The 21147-nt window shown below is 61.2% G+C and overlaps 3 protein-coding genes across 7 annotated transcripts in view; all 3 read right to left on the bottom strand.

Moving 5' to 3' along the window:
• Window positions 1-5: 5 nt before the first annotated feature.
• MFSD3 (major facilitator superfamily domain containing 3) lies at window positions 6-2122 on the bottom strand. Its single transcript, XM_025871380.2, has 5 exons — window positions 1216-2122; window positions 758-905; window positions 549-673; window positions 372-481; window positions 6-273 (listed from the first exon to the last, which is right to left on the bottom strand). Exons 1-5 carry the CDS (start codon window positions 1895-1897, stop codon window positions 100-102), a joined length of 1239 nt encoding a protein of 412 aa, XP_025727165.1. The 5' UTR covers window positions 1898-2122; the 3' UTR covers window positions 6-99.
• A 1642-nt stretch (window positions 2123-3764) lies between these two features.
• Window positions 3765-7112, bottom strand: GPT (glutamic--pyruvic transaminase). Of its 2 annotated transcripts, XM_025871364.2 has the most exons (11): window positions 6467-7112; window positions 6238-6327; window positions 6056-6164; window positions 5750-5883; window positions 5358-5601; window positions 5120-5199; window positions 4888-5024; window positions 4618-4792; window positions 4377-4532; window positions 4134-4246; window positions 3765-4062 (listed from the first exon to the last, which is right to left on the bottom strand). In XM_025871364.2, exons 1-11 carry the CDS (start codon window positions 6965-6967, stop codon window positions 3972-3974), a joined length of 1830 nt encoding a protein of 609 aa, XP_025727149.2. In that variant the 5' UTR covers window positions 6968-7112; the 3' UTR covers window positions 3765-3971. The 2 variants fall into 2 exon arrangements, with proteins under 2 accessions (XP_025727149.2, XP_073749513.1); XM_073893412.1 differs by lacking the exon at window positions 6238-6327 and having other exon boundaries at window positions 6056-6203.
• An 885-nt stretch (window positions 7113-7997) lies between these two features.
• Window positions 7998-21147, bottom strand: part of PPP1R16A (protein phosphatase 1 regulatory subunit 16A) — a 37918-nt gene continuing 24768 nt past the window's right edge. For 2 of the 4 annotated variants that reach the window (XM_025871362.2, XM_073893413.1), the window contains exons 2-11: window positions 13425-14495; window positions 12066-12136; window positions 11840-11985; window positions 10640-10743; window positions 10450-10574; window positions 10236-10361; window positions 10056-10131; window positions 9849-9978; window positions 9519-9684; window positions 8000-9255 (exon numbers count right to left, since the gene is read on the bottom strand). In XM_025871362.2, coding sequence (XP_025727147.2) covers window positions 8878-9255; window positions 9519-9684; window positions 9849-9978; window positions 10056-10131; window positions 10236-10361; window positions 10450-10574; window positions 10640-10743; window positions 11840-11985; window positions 12066-12136; window positions 13425-13683 — 1581 coding nt within the window. In that variant the 5' untranslated portion in view covers window positions 13684-14495 and the 3' untranslated portion in view covers window positions 8000-8877. Of the gene's footprint in view, window positions 9256-9448; window positions 9685-9848; window positions 9979-10055; window positions 10132-10235; window positions 10362-10449; window positions 10575-10639; window positions 10744-11839; window positions 11986-12065; window positions 12137-13424; window positions 14496-21147 lie in introns of all 4 variants that reach the window. The other 2 variants (XM_025871363.2, XM_073893414.1) reach the window with 2 other exon arrangements.

Below are 21147 nucleotides of genomic sequence, written 5' to 3'. Positions count from 1 at the left end.
CTCTTAGGAACCCTCTTTTCTGAGGACAGCCTTGCTCATCACACACCCCAGACAGCCAGGCCATGGGCACGCTCAGCTTTATTAGGCTGGCCACTCAGCTCAGGCCAGGGTGCTGGGCGCCAGGCTCAGATACAGAATGGGCATGCCTGAGAGAGCAAGGAAGAGGGCAAAGCAGAGATGCGGCCCCAGGCTGTCAGCCAGGGCCCCGGCCAGCGTGCCCAGGAACAGCTTGCCCAGCAGCTCCAGAGTGGCCAGGAGGCTGTAGTGTGTGGCCTGCAGGGGCGAGGTGGGATGAGGTGTGAGATCAGGTGAGGGCTTGCTTGGATCCCAGCCCTGCAGCCCCCCTGGACATCCCAGCCGCACCCTCTTACCTGCAGGGCACTGGGCGCCAGCTGGCTACAGCGCATCATCAGGGTGAACGTGGTGGTTGTAACCAGGCCCCCCAGGAAGTGCTGCACACACAGGCTCAGCAAGGCTGCCCCTGGGAGGGCCAAGATCAGCGGAGCCCAGGACACTGGACTCCTCCCCTCCCGTGGCCAGACCCTCACCTCTTAGGACTGTGCTGGAGCCCAGCCTGACCCCCGGGGTGTCCAGGTGGAAGAGCAGGGTGGTCTGGCAAGCCAGACCCCCGAGCCGGAACCCAAGCACTGACCTCAGCAGGGGCACTGGTTGCCTGAGGTGGGGAGAGGGGACGGGTCAGGGGGGGTGTGCAGGTTGGGTGGGAGCAGGTGGGTGGAGCAGGCCAGGGAGGGCTCACCTGTGCCTGGCCAGCAGGGCTCCGCCCAGGGATGAGCCTACAATGGAGCAGAGCACAGCGCCCACACCGTTCCACAGCCCCAGCTCTGGCGTGGAGATGCCGTGGTCCAGCAGGAGCAGCGGAAACAAGCTGCTGGCACCCTGCTCACCTGTGGGGAGAATGTGAGCAGGGGCTCCCCACTTCCCTTCACCTGGGGCTTCAGGTACACTCCCCTAGCCAGGGCCCTGCCCTGCCTCCGTCCTGGGGCATCAGCCAAGCTTAGGGTCAGCATGAAGCAGCGTCAGAGACCCGAGGGGGTGCGGCTGGAGCTCACAGAAGCCGTGCAGCTAGAGCTGGAGAAGCTGCAGAGCCAGGCTGGGCTCCAGCCTGCAGTTAATCCCCCAGAAGGTGACCACAAAACGGGCTCCAGGGCCCCAGGCTCCCGCCCCTGCTGTTGCCTGGCTCACAGCCTCACTTACCCAATTTGTAAGTGAGCACAAAGCCTGCTGTCCACAGAGTACCGGGCATGGCCAGCAGGTGCTGCAGAAGGCACAGGCTGTGGAGGGCGGGTTCTGACGGCCCAGAGGAGGGCGGCTGTTGCAGGGCCGGCGCCGCCCAGACGAGCGCAGCAGCCAACCAATAGGTAGCTGCCAGGAGCAGGAAGAGCAGGGGCCAGGAGAGGGTAGGTACAAGGGCCAACAGGCCCCCTCCCGCCAGCACTGCCCCCAGCTTGTAAGCGACCACCTGCACTGTGTTACCAGGCCCTAGCTCAGCTGGCTCCAGGAGCTGGACGGCCAGCGTGTCCAGGGCCACATCCTGCACAGCCGCACCCAGGTTCAGCAACAGAAGCAGCCCCACTACAGTGACCGGCAGGCCTGCCGGGCCGGCTTCCGCGGGAGGCGAGGCTGCAAGCAGCCCGCACACCAGGCCCAGAGCAGCCGTGCTGAGCATCAGCCAGGCCCTCAGGGAGCCCCGCGTGTCCACCAGGGGGGCCCACAAGAGTTTAAACAGCCAGGGCAGGTACAGCACCTTGGCCAGTCCCACGCGCGTCAGGGAGAGGCCACGCGCCCGCAGCAGCACAGGCAGCAGGCCAGACTGCAGCCCATAGGGCAGGCCTTGCACCAGGTAGAGGCCGGCCAGCGGCAGCAGCTTCCCGTGCATGGCCGGGAACGCGGGGCGCCCGGGACCCGGCCCGCGACCGGGCGGGGACGGGGGCTGGGTTCAAGGCCGGACCAGAGCCTGGAGCCGGGGCAGAGCGGTTCCGGACGGGGTCTGGTCCCGTCACGAGGAGGTCAGGGGTCACACGACAGCATGGCTCCGGAGCTGGGCCACTCAGGTCAGGGTGGGACAGGCCGGCGCCCGCGGGTCCTGGGGGCGTGCGCACTACGCAGCCGCGGGACGCAGCGGCCACAGAGCACGCGAGCCGGCCAGAGCGCCGGCCGCCCTCGGGCGCCCCCAGTGGCCAGCCTGGGTGCGGCCGGGGAGCCGCGGGCATGGACGGCCGCTCGCCTAGCTGGGGTTGAGCCCGCGGCCCACCATGGACCTTCCCAAGGGTATCAGATCCGGCCCCCAGCCCCCCCCCCCCGGACCCACACCCTGACCCTGACTTGGTGTCTCACCTGGAGCCTCGCTGCTGCAGTGTCCACCGGGTCCTCCCAGCAGCCCCCAGGAAGGAGTCGGCCTCTTAAGTGCCCGTGCACTGCGGCCCTCGCCCAGCCCGGGGCCGCGGAGGGCCCTGAAAGCCACGTCTGTGTGAAAGGTCTCAGCCAGGGCGATGCAGCCCGCTGCTGCCGGGGCCGCCCTCTAGTGTCCAGGGACAAGGCCAGGAGAGGCAGGTGGGGCGGGCCCAAGCCCTGCCTCACTCCAGGGGGGGCTCTGTGGAGGGAGAGGCCTGTCCCAGGAGCAGCTGAATGTGGGGGTCTCATGCAGTCTCTCCTGCTCAGAGCTGCACCCCGCAGGGCTCGCGAGGCCCAGAGGGGGTAGTGAGTATGGCCCATGGGTAAGAACCACCTCCAGAGCGGACAGATCTAGAGCCTTAGTACTGTCTCCAAACCCTTGACCCCCTGAAGCCAACCCAACCCCTAGAGTAACAGCTGGTGAAGCCACCTCGAGTGGGTTTCCTATCACTTCGACAAGTTTCCTCGTCTGTAAAATGGGGACTACCACCCCTACCGAAGAAGACTGCAGTGACCCACAATCGAGTCTACCTTGCCCACAGTAGGCGCTCATCCCTCTTTCCGTGGCAAGGACATAGGGCTGCACACCCACCCCCCCAGCCTGGGTCTCCCCAGGGTGCCCCTTCGTCAGCATTTTACATGCTCTTCTCCCTGGCACCTGCCCTCGGGTGCTCCAGCGTTGGGAGGGCCGCCCCTCACTGCCTCCCAGTCCAAGGACTGCGTTTGCACTAGGATGTCACACACTTCAAACCCAATACAAACAAAGCAAGACCTATCTGTTCGTTCTCCGTCCCCACTCTTGGCACAGCTGTTCCTCCAGCAGCCTTGGGCAGCAGCACCGTGCCATCTGCCCATTTAGGAGGGAAACCAAGACTCCCTCTCTGAGTCCTCACTGCGACTCCACTCCCTGCTGCTCACCCACCCAGCCAGCGCCATCTCACAGCTCAGCGTGATCCCTGTGCTGCAGGGGAGAGGCCAACGGCACAGGAAGGGGAGCCAGGCCACCTGGCTCTGTGTCTTCCTCAGACTACTTTTTTGGATGTGGCCACCCCTGGGACTCAGCTCCTATGTTTCTTTGTCCAGCTTCATTCCCAACCTAGTGGCTTCCTTCACACCTCTTGCTCTTCCTAATTTTTATGTGACATTTGCCAGTGTCGGCCCCAAGACCAGAGACCACAGTGGAGACCCAGCCCGTGAGAGGTGCTGCATCTGCAGTAAGGTCACTTCCTCTGGGAACCCTCCTTGACCGCTCCTCCTGGAGGCTGACAAATGTCCTGCTGGGCTGGGTCTCCAGGCCTGCACAGAGCCCCAGCTCAGAAAGGAACTCATGAGTGGACAAAGGCAGGGGAGGCTCATACAGGTGTGCACACAGCCGGCTTCCATGTAGTCAGGCTGCTTCACAGCTTTATTAGGGGCCTGCAGAAAGGCAGGGGCCCAGCCCCACAGGCAGCAGGAACAAGTCCAGAGGGCTCCAGAGACCCCAGGGCCCTGGCCATGGTAAGTCCAGGGTTGGACGTGCCGGCCCAGCCTGGCCCGGAAGAGGGAGGGGAGGGGGCGCCTCAGGAGTACTCTCGGGTGAACTTGGCGTGGAACTGGCTCAGCTTCTCCAGCAGAGGCCGCAGCTTCTCCATGGGGGGCAGAATGGTCATCCTAAAACGGGGAGGGAGGTAAGCAAAGGTGTTGGGGGCTGCCAGGCTAAACCATGCGGGGCTGGGCCTCACCGAAAGTGGTAGGTGCCTTCCCTCTGACCGAAGCCACTCCCAGGCACCACGCAGATGCCGGTCTCCTCCAGAAGGCGCATGCAGAAGAACATGTCAGGAGCCAAGCCCAGCTCCTGGGGGCGGAAGGGCCGGGCCGGGCAGTCAGCACTGGGTGCCCAGATTTGGCGCCCGCGCCCACCCCCCGCCCCGCCTTCGGGCCTCGCTCGCCTGCCCTCACACCAGGCGCCAGTCGGCCCGGCCTACCTGAGCGCGCTGCACGGCGCGCGGGGGCAGCTGCACGCGAGGGAAGGAGTACATGGCGCCCTGCACCGGGTTGCAGCAAATGCCGGGAGCCTCGTTGAAAACCTGCTCCGTGAGCTTCGCCTTCGCCGCCAGCTCGGCCAGCACCACCTGCCTCTCCTGTGGCCGCGGAGGGAGGCTGATCAGACCTGGCGGCCCACGTCGCATGATCGAACCTCCGCCCCTCCCTGCCCCGCCCGCTCACCGCCTGGAACTGCGCGAAGGAGGGGTCGGAGGGCGCCGGTGGGCTGACCACCATGCTGAGCAGGACCTGGCCCGGCACAGGCGGGCACAGCCGCACACTCATCAGTTTCTGCATCTGTTGTTGTACGGCGGGGTCCATGTTCACCACCTCCACGTAGCCACCGCGGAACCCGCACCTGCCAGACAGGGAAGGCAGGTGTCAAGGCAGGGCGAGGGGGAGCCAAGCCAGGGGTGGAGTCCGCGAGACCCCGCCCGCTCAGCCCGCACGCACTCGCCCATGTAGCCCTTGGATACGGAGTGGAAGGAGGCGAGCTCCTGCTGCGTCACGTAAGGCGGCCCCATCTCCGCGAGCACCTTCTTGAACGAGTGGAACTGAGAGCCCTCCGCATACACGTTGTCCTGGTACACCTGGATGGGCGGACAGGCGTCACGGGGGGAGGGGGGGCGGGGGGCTGCCACTGCTGCCCTCCAACCCCAAGCCCCAGGTGAGCCTCTGCCAGCACCTCATCAGCCATCAGGAAGAGGCGCTCCTCGAAGGCAAAGCGAATCACGGCCTCGATGCACTCGCGGGCTTGCACCTGCCCTGGAGCGCGGAGGATGCAGCATTTCCAGGGTCAGACTCTTGGGCTCTGCGCTCTGCCCCCGAGAGGCAGCACGAGGAGGGGAGGCGGGGGGGGGGGGGGGGGGGGGGGGGGGTGGGGGGAGGGAGAAGCGGCAAGGCTGGGGGGATGGGTGGCGCACCAGTGGGGTTGCCAGGGTTGATAATGCAGAGTGCGCGTGGGCAGCAATAACCACGCGCCTGGCACAGGGCACGCCGCAGCTCGGCCACGTCGAGTGCCCAAGCCCGCTCCTCATCCAAGTAGTAGTCCACCTGCACAGCGTTGAGCTCGGCCAGCGCCGCTGAGTACAGCGGGTACTGAGGGATGGGGATGAGCACACCAGTGCGGGTGGGGCCCTCTCCGGCCACCAGCAACTTCAGCACTGTCTGTAGGGATGGGGAGGCAAGGTTGGTGGGGCCCACAGGGATTGCACCTGTTCCGCGCCCCGCCCGGAACCACAGTGCCAGGAGAAGCAAGGTCCGCCCAGCCGCACGGAAAGAGCCCCGGTGTCCTCCTGCCCCGGCCCTGGCCTACCACGATGGCGTCGCTGGCCCCAGTGGACAGGTAGATGTTGTTGGGGTCTGAGGGAATGCCTCCGTCGCGCCGCTCGATGTACCGAGCTACATCCTCCCGGATCAGCTGGATGCCGGAGCTGACGCTGTAGGCCCCTGGGCCAGGGGGTGAGGCAGGTCGGGGAGGAGAAGAGGACCCAGAGGTTCCTCAGCAAAATCCTCCCGAGTACCTCCGCCCCCTTCCAGCAGCCGAGTCCACCCCTTCCACGCGAGGGCCTCCTGCCTGCTCCTCTCTGGGGCTTTGGCCGGTCTGGGCACTGGCACTTACCCAGGCTGTGCCCCCCACACGCCTGCAAGATGCGCTCAGCCTTTCTCTTGGCATCCTCTGGGAAGTCGGGGCTGTTCAGGAGGTCAGGGTGGACGCAAAGAGCCAGGACCTGGGAGCACCGGACACTGAGCCAGAGCACATGGGCTGACTGGGGAGGAGCACAGAGCCATGCTGAGCCTCACCTGACGCAGGAAGGTGATGGGCTTCTGCCCCATGGCCTGTGCGTCCCCGATGTTGGCGCGGATGACCTCAGTGAAGGGCTTCTTTACCCCCTGGGAGGGAGGGGGCACAGGCAGTGAGAACGGGCCATCTATCACTCCGGCAGGTCCTTGTCCTGTGTGACTGTGGGAATGGGTCTGACTCAGCCGTCCAGGTGCAGCTGGAGGGCAGTGGCGGGGCCCAGGGCCATACCTGGCGCAGTTCCTGCTCCAGCTCCAGGGCACGCAGCACAATGGGACCACGTACTGCGTACTCCACCCTCCGAACACACGGGTTCATGGTGTCCAGCGTCAGCACCTTCTCCTTCAGCCCGTTCATTGCAACCTGGCTGTGGTCACCTGCCCTCAAGGCCATGACCCTACTCAGACCAGGCAGGAAGGTCAGGACACGGCAGGATTCAGAAGTGGGGTAAGGGAAGCTGGGTCCAGACTCAGTTGGCCGGGGCTGGGAAGAGGGAGCCTGGGTAGAGGGGCTCAAGGTAAAGGGCACCCTCTTCACTGCAGCCTGCTGGCCCCACTGAAAGGGACAGAAAAGGCTGAAGAAGAAGTCGGGGCCGCTGGGCCCCGCCCCACCGATCTGGGCACAGTTCTGCCCCAGGGAGCCATAGGGAGTGCATGAGGAGGCAGGCGGGGCTTGGGGCAAGGCCCAGTGCCCGCCCAGTGTCCCCATGACCGGGGAGCAGGAGACCTGCATGGGGGGTAGGGACAGACAGAAGGTTCAAGAAGCTCTGAGGGCCTGGGCCTGGGGGAGGGGGAGGTACGCTGCATGCCCGGAGGGGTTGGCAAAGCTGGGCAGAGCTAAACCCCCAGGGGAAATGGAGCTGGGGCCCCTGGAGATTTACCCCAGCAGGGCTCTGCCAAGGCCTAGCCCTCTCAGGCCCCCCATCTTTGCTTGGGCCGGCAGGCCTGTCTCCCAGGTAACTGAGTCAGGCCTCTATAGAATTCTGGCGTTACTGGGGGAGGGGAGCGAAAGCTCAGATGCGGGGTTCCATCTGGCCAGCCCCTCCTGGGCTGGCAACCATGGCCCACAGGCTGCAGGAGCCCTGCGGTTGGACCTTGGCCCCAGACCAGCAATTGGTGGAGGCCGGAGTCTCTGGGTTGGGATGTTGTGTGCCAGGGTAGGGCAGCTCTGGGCCCTCGGACACCTTGGCTGCTCTGGGCTGCCGTTGTGCCCTTTCACCGTGCGCCAGCCTGGAGCTGCCCTTGGGGCCACACCACAGGCAGGGTGACCTAAGCTCCCCTCCCGTTGCTCCTGATTGGTAGAGATAGTGGGAAGGGAGCTGTGATAGGCCCTTGGAGCCCCACCTCCCCAGGCCCCTAAGGGAGCTGATAGGCCATGCCCAGGGGTGGCTACCCCAGCTGCTGACATCTGAGTCTGAGCGGAAGGTCAAGGAGCCAGCCCTCAGAGAGGCTGTGGGCAGCTGGTCAGGCCTGAGGGTGGCCGATGCCACGCCCAGGCCAGAGCACAAGTTTATATGGTCCCAGCCCCAGGCAGAGCCAGCCCCCTCCCACCCCTGGCAGCAAGGCCCAAGTGTGTTAGCAGGTGGACCTTGGCAACTGCACTGCCCCACACACTAAATTTAACCTGCAGCCCATCCCCTGGCCCTCCCCAGCCCTGCTGAGAACACCCCTCCAACCAATGATGCTCAGGAAAGGGTGGGCCCTGCAGACACGGGGCTGACTGGGTCAGTACCCACCGGGGAGGGGAAGGTGACCAGCACTGGTGGCCATGCAGAGCTGCCCACCATGGACAAATGAGCTAGCAGTGCCCTCAGCCCTCCCACTCGAGGCCCCTAAGGGGCCCCTGTCACCCTGACACATTGTGCCCAGCCGGCTCAGAATCTGGGCGGCCAACCGCTGGCCCCCTTTGCCAGCCCAGTTGGAGGCTGGCAGCCAGGCCCCAGAACCAGGGCTACATGCCAGGAACAGGGGACTCATCCCCCAGGGAGGTTCCTGACTCCAGCCTTGTACAGATTCTACCCTCTGCGGCTCAAGAGTCTTGTGGAAAGCCCCCTCCCCTTCCAAGCCAGGATCCCTGCCCCTCTGGCATGGATACCCCCAGCCCTGATCCCCAAGGAATGTCCTTCCAGAGCTCCCGGCTCCTCCCAGGAAAGGAAAGAGTTACAGAGGAGCCTCCAGGAGGCTGGGAAGGCAGGGAGGCAGGCTGCAGCACAGGCCAGGCTTCTTGCCCAGCGGCAGGGGGCCTCACTCCCACGCAGGGCCAGGCAGCCACAAGCAAGCACCTACAGGCCCCCGAACAGGGACAGGCACATCCAGAAGCAGCAACACAACAGCTCCCCACTCTCAGGAGAGTGGCCCTGCTGACACACACAACAAGGCAGGTGGCAGAACAGCCCTTTATCAAGAGTCATACGATGAAACTAGGTCTCTGCAGCCAGGTAACCCCCAGGAGGGCCTCCGCCAGAGGTTCATCCCTGAGCAAGGAAGCTGGCACCCTCGGATGGGGGGAACGGGGGAGGCCCTGCACGGGCTATCCCCCAGCAGCAGCACCAGGGCACACACCGGGGTCTCCAGAGCAGGGGCCCCGTGGCAGCCTGCAGTGGGGCCTGACAACAGGACTCTGTGACTCTGGGTGCCAGCCCCTCACATGAGCAGGCAGCAGGGCCTCTTCTCCATGGGGGCCTCTTCTGAGGGTGCTGTGAGCTTCAGTAGGGGCGGATCTCCACCAGCCGCGGAGCTGCACTCTGGCTGGGGGTTCTCGGCGTCCGCAGGCAAGCCAGGCTCAGGGGCCTCACGTCCTTCAGGCAGGGGACGCTGCAGCTTAGCAGCAGCTCGTTGGCGTTTCAGCTCCGCCAGCGTGTGGTGGGCCTTGGCCCGGACCAGGGCATCGGGGGTGCTGCTCTCCAGGGGGCTCAGCTGGTAGGAGACGCTCCGGTCCAGCCGCTTGGAGTACAGGTGCCGCCCTGGGGTGCCTCCAACTAGGCCATTGTGCGGCCTGGCCAACTCGGGGTCGTCCTCCTGCTGGGGAAGCATGGGCCTCAGAGGCCTTCAGGAAGGCCTTCTCTGGCCTCCCTTGGCCGCCGTGGGCCCCAGGCTGCGTGGGAGTCAGGGGGCAGAAATGAGCGTGCTGCACTGGGCCCAGGGTCCCAGGGCCCCACGGACTCCTAGGGCGGCTGTGGTGGGAGAAACGAGGCACCGAGGTCAGGCCACACACCTGCACCACACACAGAGGGTAGCGCCCAGGCCCACAGCCACCACGCTGGAGGTGGACGGCGGGGCCTCACCTCGTTGGGCACGGGTCGCAGCTCCGCGTCCGTCTGGCCATCCTCGTCCTCCTCGGGCGCCTCTGGGCTAGTGGGCGGTGGCTGCTGCCACACAATGGCCTCCTGGGCATGCTCCCTGCGGTACAGGCTGGTGCGCTGGGTCAGGCTCACCCTCCTCACCACCTTCCTGCAGGAGGGCACGGTGAGGGTGGGGGAAGGGGGCCACTCGCCCTGCGGACTCTGCAGCCACGTCAGCAGGGGCAAGGGCTGGGCAGAGTGGGGGGAGGTGGGGGTGTGGGCGGGCTGCCTGCCGGCCAGGGCGAAACACTGGGGTCAACCACAGGCGCTTACCCCCGACTGCCCGCGCTCGAGGTGCGGCGGCGCAGCAGAGAGCGCCGGCGGCCCTGGGCGCGCAGGAGCGCGTCATGCTTGTGCTTCAGCTCCAGCAACTTGGTCCGCACCTCTTCGTCCCCGCACACGTCTAGGAGAAGTGGGCGGAGGGTCACTGGTGCCCCCTCTCACTCACCCTCTACACTAGCAGAGGCGGCCCCAGCTCACCAAGAGGCGTCTCGTCCATCAGAGACTTCCCATTCAGGTCGGCCCCGTGTGCCACGAGCAGCTCCACCAGATGCACCTGAGGGCCAGCGAGCCCGGGCTGCTGAAGGGCCTGGAGCCAGGAGCCAGGACAGCCCCCGCCCCCGCCCCCCGCCGGGCCAGCTGCCCCCACCCCACACTCACCTGGCCCCAGTAGGCTGCGGCGTGCAGCGGCTCCCAGCCGTCCTGGTCCTTGGCGCTCAGGCTGGCCCGGTGCTCCAGCAGCAGGGCAGCTGCCTCGCCAAATCCATTGGCAGCTGCGATGTGTAGCTACAGGCAAAGTGCTCAGCCCTGAGTCCCTGCCGTGCCCCTCCAGCAGCAACCTCCCCACCTGCACCTCCCATGGCCCCATCCTCACCAGCGTGGCCCCGTGGTCCTGGGGGACATCGATGTCGGCTCCCGCCTGCAGCAGGCTGCGGATGTCGTCCAGCATGCACAGCTCCGGCAACGCCCGGGCCCCCTCAATGCGGTCCTGGGTGACGCCTGAAGGGCAGCAAGCTCAGCTGGTGCCCCAGGCACCCCGCGTGGGCGAGTGGGGTCCCACTCACCGCTGCTGGCCATGGCTGTCTCCAGGCAGTCCAGCGTCTGCTCATCCTCACAGAGGTCATAAGGCATGTTTCCATCAGTGTTGACGGCCAGGAGGTCGGCACCACTGCAAGAAGAATGGACAGGGGCTTTGGCCACAGAGCCTTTCTCCCCCATGGAGGCCTCTAGTCTACCCTCTGCAGAGGCCCTCAGCCTGGGGCTGCTCTCCAGGACCGTGTGGGTCAAAGATGGAGGAGGCCCAGGCCCCTGATGCCCCTCAGCTCTGGATCGTGCCCTCAAACCAGTTAGGCCACCCCCCAGTCTCCACCCGTGTCTGAGCTCCAGGTCCCACACCCATGTGCCCCTGTCAACCCACACAGTGGGCCCACCAGCCAGGAGGGGGTGCCAGGACTCTAGGAGCCTCAGGGAGCAAAAAGTAGAGGGAGGAGGAGAGCCTAGATGCCAGGAGAAAGCTGCAGGGAACAAGGCTCAAGCAGAGGCACAGCCAGGGGGAGGACAGGGAGCTGCAGGGGAGCGCAGAACACAAAGGTGGGTGCCCACTCTTCGGCGTGTGTGTGTGAAGGGAAGACACTGCCAACCACCCACACACCATCAGCACCTAGACCACGCCAAGGAGAGCCTGCGCCCCTGACCATCTGTTCTGCGGTGGGGGTCAGAGTTGAGGGGCCGTGGCAGTGGGGGAAATCCTGGACCCTGGTAAAGCCAACCACCCCTCCCGTTCACCAAGAAGCCCTACCCTGCTCCACCCTCCTTGTCAAAGGCCCCATCCATGTCCAGGAGCCCCCTCCATCTCTGCCAGTGCTGCCTTCATCACTCTGTCCAGAAGGGCACGTCTCTGTCAGACCCCAGGGAGACCAGAGCTAGAGGCCAAGGCCCACCCTCGAGGAGTTCCCAAACTCTTAAGGGGGCTTGGCAGGAGGATGCGCCCAGGAGAACCACCACACTTCCCCGAGTACATGCTTGTTCCCTTGTGTCTGCAGCCTCTGCCCAGGCCCTGATCTCCATGCCAGGGTGAAGTCAGGATAAGCAAAGGTGAGTGGAAACAAATGAAGCAAGGGCCAAGCATGCTTCCTGCAGAGGAGACACCTGGGCTGTGTCTCAGGATGAACTCCTGTCCGCAAGGAAGGTCCTGCTTCTCCTGGCCCAACTGCAGCCCCTCCCTGATACAGACGCCCACTCCGGCCACACCGACGGGGCCCTACCGGGCAATGAGCAGCTCCACCAGGTGCAGGTGGCCACAGGTGGCCGCAGCATGCAGGGGTGTCCAGCTCTCACTGTCGCGGGCATTGACCTCGGCCCCAGCCTCTAGGAGCTGCTGCACCATCTCCCGGAAGTCATCAATGCAGCTCTACAAGCCACAGAGCCTGAGTGCCAGAGCCCAGGCCGGCGCCCCTCCTCTCCCACCCCCTCCCCGCCGGCTCGGCTGACCTGGTGCAGGGCCGTCAGGCCATCCTCATTGGCCAGGTTGGGGCTGACCCCACTCTCAAGGAGCTGGCGGACTGTGAGAAGGGGGAGGAGGGAGTGTGGTAAGAGTGCATAGAAAGGTCCGGCCACAGGCCAGCACTATTCTAGTCGGGGTGCAGGGCACCTGAGGGTACCTGGGCTGACCGCCGTACTGCAGCTGCGAGCAGGGAATGTTGAGGAGAACAGAGGTGCAGGGGCCAGAGGGACCCCCGAGCCCAGGCTGAGGGCTCAAGAGCCGGGGCACTGGGTCTCTGTCTGCCCCAAGTGCGCGTGCACGGCAAGCTCCTGCCTGCAGCACCAAGCGGGACCCACCCCCGGAATCCCTACACTCCAAGCCTCAGGCTCCTGAGGACAGTCCCTGGCGGGGGTTCTGGCACCCTCCCCCAGCAAACACCCTCACTGGGTCCCATGCTCCCCCAAGCCTCTTCCACTAGCAGAGCTCTTGAACCCTACACATGCCCCAGCCCAGAGCAGGCCCACAGTGGGGCCCAAGGCGTGCAGGCCTGTGGCCCCAGGGTCTCCCCTCAGCAGAGCTAGTCCCTGTCCTCATTGTCCAGCGGGGGCCCAGGCTGTCGCCAAGGTCACCGCGGACCTCCTGGACGGCCTGGCCCTCTGACTGTGCCCCACAGGCAACAGGAGGACTCACCCTCCTTCCTAGAGCCATGGCCTGCGGCAGGCCCACCACGCCCTCCTCTACTTTCCCTGCCCTGAGGCACTGCCCGCCCCTCCTCGCCCTCTGCACCCCAGCCTCTGCCCTGGAGGAAGGCGGGAAGAGCCCTCCAGAGCCTCTCCGGGAGCGGGAGGGGCTGTGAGCACACAGGGTTGCCGGGGAGGAATGAGGAGCCTGCCAGAGCTCAGGCCTGTCATCTAGCCAGGAAGGTCCTGATGGGGCGAAAGACAGGGCCCGAGGCAGGTGTCGAGGGGGCCGGCCTGTGGGGGACCCCTGCCCCCGTGCTCCAACCTGCTGAGGTGGGGCGTTACCGTCCTCCTTTACAGAGGTGGAGCCTGAGGACCCAAGCAGGTGGTGGCCAGGACTCTCCTGCTCATCGCCCAGCACCCTGGCAAGAGGCGGCGAAGACTATGGGCCACTCCCAGCCCACCTGAGCGAAGCTCTGGGCGCTTGCCCAGGCTCCTGTGGGCTTGCCTGATGCCCCTGCTCAACCCCCCGTCAGCCTCACCCCTGCAGCAGCACCCTGTGTGTGCCACCCCATCACGGGCTAGCCTCAGGTGGCCTACCACTCAAGAGCATGCCACTGAGGACGCCAGGCCAGCCCCTGGGTCTCCACAGGAGGGCGCTGTGCCCTGGGGCTCAGCCACGCTCACCTTCTTCCAGGTCATTTCGGGCAGCAGCCTCTAGAAGGGTGACACTGGGAGGGAAAAGGACCCGCTTCTGCGGCCTGCCACGGGCTGCCTCCTTCCACAGCTGCTCCCGATGGCCCTGCTTGCCCTGGGCCTCCTTCTCAGCCTGGGCCCACATCTTCACCTGCTGGGCACGCCGCTTCTGCGCGTGCTTCAGCCGCTCCTGCGTACTCATCCTGCCCACCATGGGCATCTCTGCCAGCAGATCCAGGTGCTCGGCCATGGCGGGGGCTACCTGCCGGGGGGGCGGCTCGGGGCACCAGACCAGGGAGCACAGGGGCCGGACTGGGCCTCAGGAGTGGGACAGCAGGCTGGACCAGCACCCGGGGGGGCATCCCCTCCCTAAGGCTCGGCGGTGCCCTCTGCCCTAGGCAAGGCTGGGTCGCAAGGCCCCACGCCACGACCAGGCCCAGGCAGTCCTGAGGGACACGGGCCCCAGGCAGAAAGGGCAGTGTGGGAGGGTGCCCACAGCCTGCCTCTCAAGAGCCCTGACACCTCGGCTGCTCAGCAGACAGGAGCTCACCTCCCTCTTGGGGTCAGGGTGCACAGCCTGTGGGAAGCAGCCCAGGGCCTGGCCAGCCTCAGCCCAGGGTCTGAAGCTAATTACCCAGATAACAACGCTGCCGTGTCCAGGCACTTCAGTGAGGGCGAAGGGAGGGCAAGGCAATGGGCAGAGGCCCCTGGGAGCCCGTGGGCGTTCTAGAAGCCCCCTCCCCTTCCAGACCTCAGGATCCTGGGTGGGGTCTGGGAGCAGCCATGGCCTGGCCTTCCCTAACCCTCTCTAATCAGTCTTCCAGGGTCAGTGCATCAATGCTAACAGGGAGGTGTGGCCAGAGGGCGGGCCCCCAGCCACAGAGACGCCAGGGCAGGGTGTGCCCTCAGAGTCCTGCGGTCTCAGCCCCCAGTGCCCAGCAGGGAGACGGTCTACGCAGCCAGGGTGCCAAGGGCACGGCAGGCCTGGCTGCTGTGTCTCCAGAGGGCCTCCTTCTGAAGAGCAGTTGATCAGGCTGCAGACAGCAGGTGGCTCCCACTAGCCTGTGGAGGAGGAATAGGAAGCTTGTCAAGGCCAGCTCCAGGCGGGGCAGGCCATCAGGTGAGATGGGTGGGCCCACCCCGGACGAGGCCCATCCCCAGCCCACAGTCAGCTGGACAACATTCCTGGCAGGGGCGCTTGCCCCGCCCCCACTCTGGCTCACACACTCAGGGTTCCCAGAAAGGGCAGCGTGGCTCAGAGCAGGGAGCAAGGAGGGCTGCACGGGCGGCGGGCTGCGGGCCTTCCCCATGAGGCTGCCTCTCCAGGGCCCAGGTGCTGGCCTCTGGGAGCTGTTTTCTGCAAGCTTCTCAAGGCCCTGGTCCTCCACAGCATCGCTGACCTGCCTGCCCCCAGGTTGCACTGCACAAGGTCACCTTCTCCTTGGGCTCTCCCGGAATTGCCCGGAGGGCTGTGCAGGCTACAGACTACAAACGCAGGGCATGGCAGAGCCCCACCCACTCTGCAAGACTCTCCTTCCCTCCTAGCCACTCACAGCACCCTCCCCTCAAGGTCCCCTCCACCCCCAGGGAGCAGGCAACCCCACACACAAGGTGTGACCTTCACCTCTCCGGGCCTTGCAGGAAAGCTGACCTGAACAACTCACCCCAAGGGACCATAAGCAAGGAGCAAGGCACTCGGTCTCCAGCCGTGGCAAGGGGCGGGGGCCCCTAGGCCGAGGCTCCCCGGCAGGGTGGGCTCACCGGGTCATAGGGGTGTTTCACGTCTTAAAGACGGGTGGGCTCACCGGGTCATTGGGGTGTTTCACGTCTTAAAGACGGGCGCCAGTACCAAAGCCACCACCTGACTGTGTTAAGTTCAGCCAGATTTAGAAGGTGTCATCCACCACATCACTTTATAGATTAAAAGAGGTTCTGATGCCCATGTCCTCCAGAAAACAACCAAAAAGAGCAAGCAGCTCTACGTGCCTTTTGGTTTACTCATTTTGAAGGCCATCCATGAAAATTCATCACGAAGCAGGATCTGGAGAGCCTCAGCATCCCCTCCCCCAACCCAGCCACAATGGGAAGAACCCTGGCCAGCCCACACTGGAGACTCTGGTCTCCTGGTTCGGGCTGTAGCAGCTTACTCGGGCCCTCAGCCCCTGACTCTAGTGGGCCCACCCTCCTAAAGCCCTGGGTCTGCTTTGGGCCCCTTTAGCAGTGCTCCTTGCTGGAAGATGCCTAAGGGCAGTCTCCCTGTAACTTTGGGCAGGTCCTTGGGCTGCTGATGACCTTCTCTGAGCCCAAGGTGACCCTAAGGTAACCCTGGGAGTGCCAGGGAAACACCACAGTGGACGCCCGATCCCAGGACAGTCTCCATCAAGGGGTGGCCCCTCCAGGCTCAGCCCTAAGCCTTCTGGGCACCAGGCCCTTGAACCCCAACTGACACCCTTCCCCAGGCCTCACTCAGCGGCCTCCTCCCAGCCACAGTCCAGGAAAAGCCCACCAGAAGTGAAAGACTCGACCCTCAACTGAGCCACCAAGGCCAAGATGGCATAGTGGGGTCCCACGGAACGGCTAGCGCACCACACCCAGGCCACAAGGGGGCGGGGGGGTGGAAAGCAGGGCCTCTCCCACCTTGTTCACAAATCCTCCCCCCAGGTCTGGCTGGAATGTCAAACAGAAAATCTGGGCGATTTTTTCCAGGTCTCAGCTCCGAGCCCATGTAAGCTGCACAAGAGTATGGGACTGAGGTGGGAGGAGCCTCCTGGAAGGACAGTGGCCTCAGCCCTGGGCCATCCCCAAAGACTGTGCTCAGAGTGCTGCTGGGGCCCCTGGCTTCTGGGACGGGAGGCCCAGTCCCCAGACCCCCGCCCAGCAGGAACGGATCCATGCTCCTGCGACACCCAATGTCACGGCCACGCAGCAGGTCTCTGTCATTATCCCCATTTGCTACACAGGGAATCTGAGGCCAGGCCTACACCCAAAGTCCCCTGTTAACCACTCCACCACATCACCCCTCCTGCCCACCCCAGTACCCCGTGTGAGGGTTAGCAGTGGTGTAACGAGAACCCGGAGCCTGGGAGGGGCGGTGTCACTATACTCACCCATGGCCTTGTTCAGAGAGAAGAAGAGATTGAGGATGGAGCCTGGGACAGCCCAGGCTGCATCAGGCCCAAGCAGGCCCACCCCCCGCCTTCCCTCTGGTTCTGGGGGCTTCCCACCCCCCAGAATGTGAAGCTGTGCTTGGCTTTTTGGAGTAGGCGCCTATAACTTGCAATCAAAAGAGTTGGTTTTATTTGCATTATCTACAATAGCAAAAAATGAGAAAATCTCTAGACACCCCTCACTCTGGGAAAGTACATATTGTCATTCTACAGAGTAACAAGGTCAGGTCATCTGAATGCTGTGGGTGAGGCGCTGTGACCCCTCCCCGGAAACCTGATGCAGAGCTGACACTGCCCAGGTTAGGGCGGGCGTCCCAGATACATAGATTGGTCCATCAGTGCAAACAGAGGGTGATGCAGGACTCACACACAGCAAGGGCCCCCGGAGCCCGGCCCCCATTCCAGGGCTGACCCCTAGCACCTACCCATGTGCTCACCCTCCCCCACTCTAGACTGGCTCGCCTTGGAAGTCTCCCATCCCACCAGTGACCCAGACCCCCGCGGGCACACGTGCCTCACGGCAGCTTCCCGAGCAGCAGAGGTGGGGCGCTGGACACCAGACACAAGGGCACTGTGTCCTGGCCGGTCTCTTCCACTAGAGGACAAGTCTGTTAAGGGCACAGTCCCTGTCCTAACCACGTGCCAGCCCCTGCAAGAGGAGCCTTTGGTCAGTGTTTGTAAAGGGCTGAGGGGACCAGGCCTGGCACAGCTCGGTGCAGCTACGAGTGGACAAGCTCAGGCCCGAGGTGCCCCATGGCCTGCACCATCCAGTCGGGGAAGGAGCAGATGCCCAGAGACCCTAAGACGTGACAGCGCCAGGCTGTGAAGAGGCAGCCCCGCCCACCGCAGGGGACAGCCAGCACTTGACTGGCGAGCCTGCTCTGGTCACTCAACAAGCTCTCCACCCTCCCAGCTCCCTTGCTCTACTCGGCTCTGCACTGGGGGCAGGGACTGAGGACAGGCCCTACCGTCCGCCGAGGAGCAGGATGTGCATCAGTGAGCGAGGTCGGGCCCAGCGCCCGTGAGGAGAAGGAAGGAGGCATGGGAGCTGCAAGCCCACAGCCGGGCCTCCCGGGGCATGCTCTGAGAGCAGCAGGTGCGGACCTGCGGGTACTGCCAGGGGCACCCCCACATGGGCGTGTCGACGGAGCACAGAGCGGCCGGCCATCCCCCTGGGCACACTCACCAGCAATCCCCCAGGGCCAGCCCCTGCGCCAACAGTAAACACTGCGAATGACCTTTCTGTCTGTCACAGGACCTAACTAAGACCCTGGGGGGTTTATGAAGAGCTTCCTGTGCCCCATCATGGAATGGTCGCTAAGAAATAGTGTTTTTCCAGGGGCACCTGGGAGGCTCAGTTGGTTGTATCTGACTCTTGATTTCAGCTCGAATCATGATCTCGGGGCTGTGGGATTGAGCCCCACGTCAGGCTCCGCGCTCAGTGCAGAGTCGGCTTGGGATTCCCCCTCACCCTCCGCCCCTCCTCTCACTCACAGATTCGATCTCTTTCTCAGATAAATAAATCTTGGTTTGTTTTTTTTTTAAGATGTTATTTACTTATTTGAAGGACGCCTGGGTGGCTCAGTCATTGGGCATCTGCCTTCGGCTCAGGTCATGGTCCCAGGGTCCTGGGATCGAGCCCCGCATCGGGGTCCCTGCTCCACGGGAAGCCTGCTTCTCCCTCTCCCGCTCCCCCTGCTTGTGTTCCTGCTCTTGTGCTGTCTCTCTCTGTCAAATAAATAAATAAAATCTTAAAAAAAAAAAAAAGATCACATACACAATTCCACTTATATGAAACATTCACAATAGGTGTCCACAGAGACAGAGAACGGACTGGCAGCTTCCAAGAGTCGAGGGAAACAGGGCTCCCTTTAGGGTGATGCAAATGTTTTGTAACTTGAAAGAGATAGTGGCTACATAACACTGTGAATGTACCAAATGCCACTAAGAGGTATACTTTAATGTAGTTAATTTTATGTGAATTTCACCTCAATAAAAAAGTTACAAGGTTTGTGAGGAAGCAGGAACACATGACCCATATCCAGGAAACAAATCAGTTGATAGAACTATACCCATAACTGACAAAGATGATGGATTTGGCAATGACTTTAAGAAACAGCTGTTATAAGTATGCGCATGGATTTAAAGAAAAACACGAATATGACAAGTTATAAAAAAAAATAACCCAGTGGTATTTCTAGAGCTGAAAAATAAATTATCTGAAGTTAAAACTCTTTGGATGGACTTAACATCAGAAGAGATGTCAGTGAACTTGAAAATACAGCAATAGGACTATCCAAATTGAAACAGGGAAAAAAATTAAATTAAAGAACCTATGAGACAGTATCAACAAAAGAGTGATACAGGAAGTATATTTGAGAGAGTAACGGCTGAAATTTTTGCAAATTTGAAGGAAAGGTAATACACTCACAAATCCAGGAGTCTAAATGAAACCTAAGTAGGAAAAACACAAAGGAAGTCAGAATGAGCACATAATAACTAAACTGCTGAAAAAGTGATAAAAAATATTAAAATTATCCAAAAAAACCTTACAAACAGAGGAACAAAAATAACTATAACCACAAAATTCTTGTCAGAAAACAATTTCAAGCCAGAGGACAAAGCAAGGACATCATTAATGCGCTAAAAACAAAAACAAAAATATACAAATCAAAACAAAAACACTGCCAATCTAGAGTTATATACTCAGAGAAAATATCCTTCCAAAAACACAATACCTTTTCAGACAAACAAAAGCTAAGAGTACGTAACACCTATAGACCTGAACTACAAAAAATATATTTTTTAAAGATTTTACTTACTTGTCAGAGAGAGAGAGAGAGAATGGCAGAGGCAGAGGGAGAAGCAGGTCCCCCACTGACCAGGGAGCCTGATGCGGGACTCGATCCCAGGACCCTGGGACCATGACCCGAGCCGAAGGCAGACGCTTAACCGACTGAGCCACCCAGGTATCTCTGAACTACAAAAATATTAATGAAAGTTTACTTGGATGAAGAAAAATGATTCTGGATGAAAATCTGGGTTGACATAAAAAAAAAAAAGAATCCTGGAAATGGGATATGGTGGCTGAATATAAAACACATTTTTCTCATCTGGTAAATTTCACTGATAGTTGACTGCCCTAGCTAGACCTGGTATCTCAATGACATGATCAAAAGTCTATCTCAGATCTAATCACAACCATAATGAGAGACCACCTCATGCCCATTTAGGAAGGCAAGAAAACTCCAAAAACAAACAAACAAATAAAAAACCAAACTAAACCAAACCAACAAATAAAAACAGGAAAAGAAAAAGTGTTGGTGAGGATGTGGAAAAACTGGAACCCTGGGACCCTTTTGGTGGGATTGTAAAATGGTATAGCCAATATGGAAAACAGTATGGTAGTTCCTAAAAAAATATTAGAATCACCATATGATTCAGCAATCCCACTTCTTGGTATATATCAAAAAAGAACTGAAAGCAGGATCTCAAAGAGATATTCACAATAACCAAGAGGTAGAGATAACCCAAACGTCCATTGGTGGGTGGATGGATAAACAAAATGTGGTACATACAATGGAATATTATTCATCCTCAAAAAGGAAGGAAATCTTGTTACATGCTACAACATGGATGAACACGACCAGTATGCTGAGTGGAATAAACCAATCACAAAAAGACACATACTGTGTGCTTCTTGTATGGATATCTAAAAAAGTCAAATTCATAGAAACGTAAAGTAGAATAGTGATTAACAGGGGCTGTGGGGAAGGGAGAGCGGGGAGTTACTGTTTCATGTGTATCAAGTTTCAGATTACAAGACAAAAGAGACCAGGAGACCAGTGAATATGTGACTACACATAACAACGTAAATACAGGGGCGCCTGGGGGGCTCCGTCGTTGGGCGTCTGCCTTCCGCTCAGGTCATGGTCCCAGGGTCCTGGGATCGAGCCCCGCATCGGGCTCCCTGCTCCGCGGGGAGCCTGCTTCTCCCTCTCCCGCTCCCCCTGCTTGTGTTCCCTCTCTCGCTGGGTCTCTCTCTGTGAAATAAATAAATAAAATCTTTTTTAAAAAAAAGATTTTATTTATTTATTTGCGAGAGAGACAGAGCATGAGCAGGGGTGAGGAGCAGAGGGAGAAACAGACTCCTCGCTGAGCAGCGAGCCCGACACGGGGCTTAGTCCCAGGACCCCAGGATCATGACCTGAGCTGAAGGCAGATGCTTCACCGACTGAGCCACCCAGGCATCCCAATAAATAAATCTTAAAAAAGAAAAAAAAGAAATGCTGTTCAGTGAAGAAAAAAGATATAAAGTCTGTTTATGGTATGCTACCTTTTGTGTAAAGAAGGAATAAAATAAGAACATACATTTTTATGTACCTAAGAAACACAAGAAAGACACACAAAAAGACCAGAAGTGGTCACGGTGGGGTTCAGAGAGGCAGACGGATGGGGAATGCACACTTTGGGTCACTTCTGTTGGACTCTGGAGCCATGCAAGGTAACCCTCTCCTAGGTACCTGTAAGCGCTCTCTGTTCTGGGA

The sequence above is a fragment of the Callorhinus ursinus genome, unplaced genomic scaffold, assembly GCF_003265705.2.
Source record: "Callorhinus ursinus isolate GAN/ISIS: 27379988/994484 unplaced genomic scaffold, GSC_fseal_2.0 scaffold5, whole genome shotgun sequence".
NCBI lineage: Eukaryota > Metazoa > Chordata > Mammalia > Carnivora > Otariidae > Callorhinus > Callorhinus ursinus.
Note: the sequence above shows the minus strand (reverse complement) of the source record. Positions and strands in the feature narration are given on the sequence as shown.

Coding starts and splice junctions, on each gene's coding strand:
- MFSD3 (XM_025871380.2), bottom strand. CDS start 1,897: ATGCACGGGAAGCTGCTGCCGCTGGCCGGCCTCTACCTGGTGCAAGGC. Junction 906..1,215: donor TGTGCTCACTTACAAATTGG/GTAAGTGAGGCT, acceptor TTCTCCCCACAG/GTGAGCAGGGTGCCAGCAGC. Junction 674..757: donor GCCCTGCTGGCCAGGCACAG/GTGAGCCCTCCC, acceptor TCCCCACCTCAG/GCAACCAGTGCCCCTGCTGA.
- GPT (XM_025871364.2), bottom strand. CDS start 6,967: ATGCAGGTCTCCTGCTCCCCGGTCATGGGGACACTGGGCGGGCACTGG. Junction 5,200..5,357: donor CAACCCTGGCAACCCCACTG/GTGCGCCACCCA, acceptor TCCGCGCTCCAG/GGCAGGTGCAAGCCCGCGAG. Junction 5,025..5,119: donor TCTTCCTGATGGCTGATGAG/GTGCTGGCAGAG, acceptor CCGCCCATCCAG/GTGTACCAGGACAACGTGTA.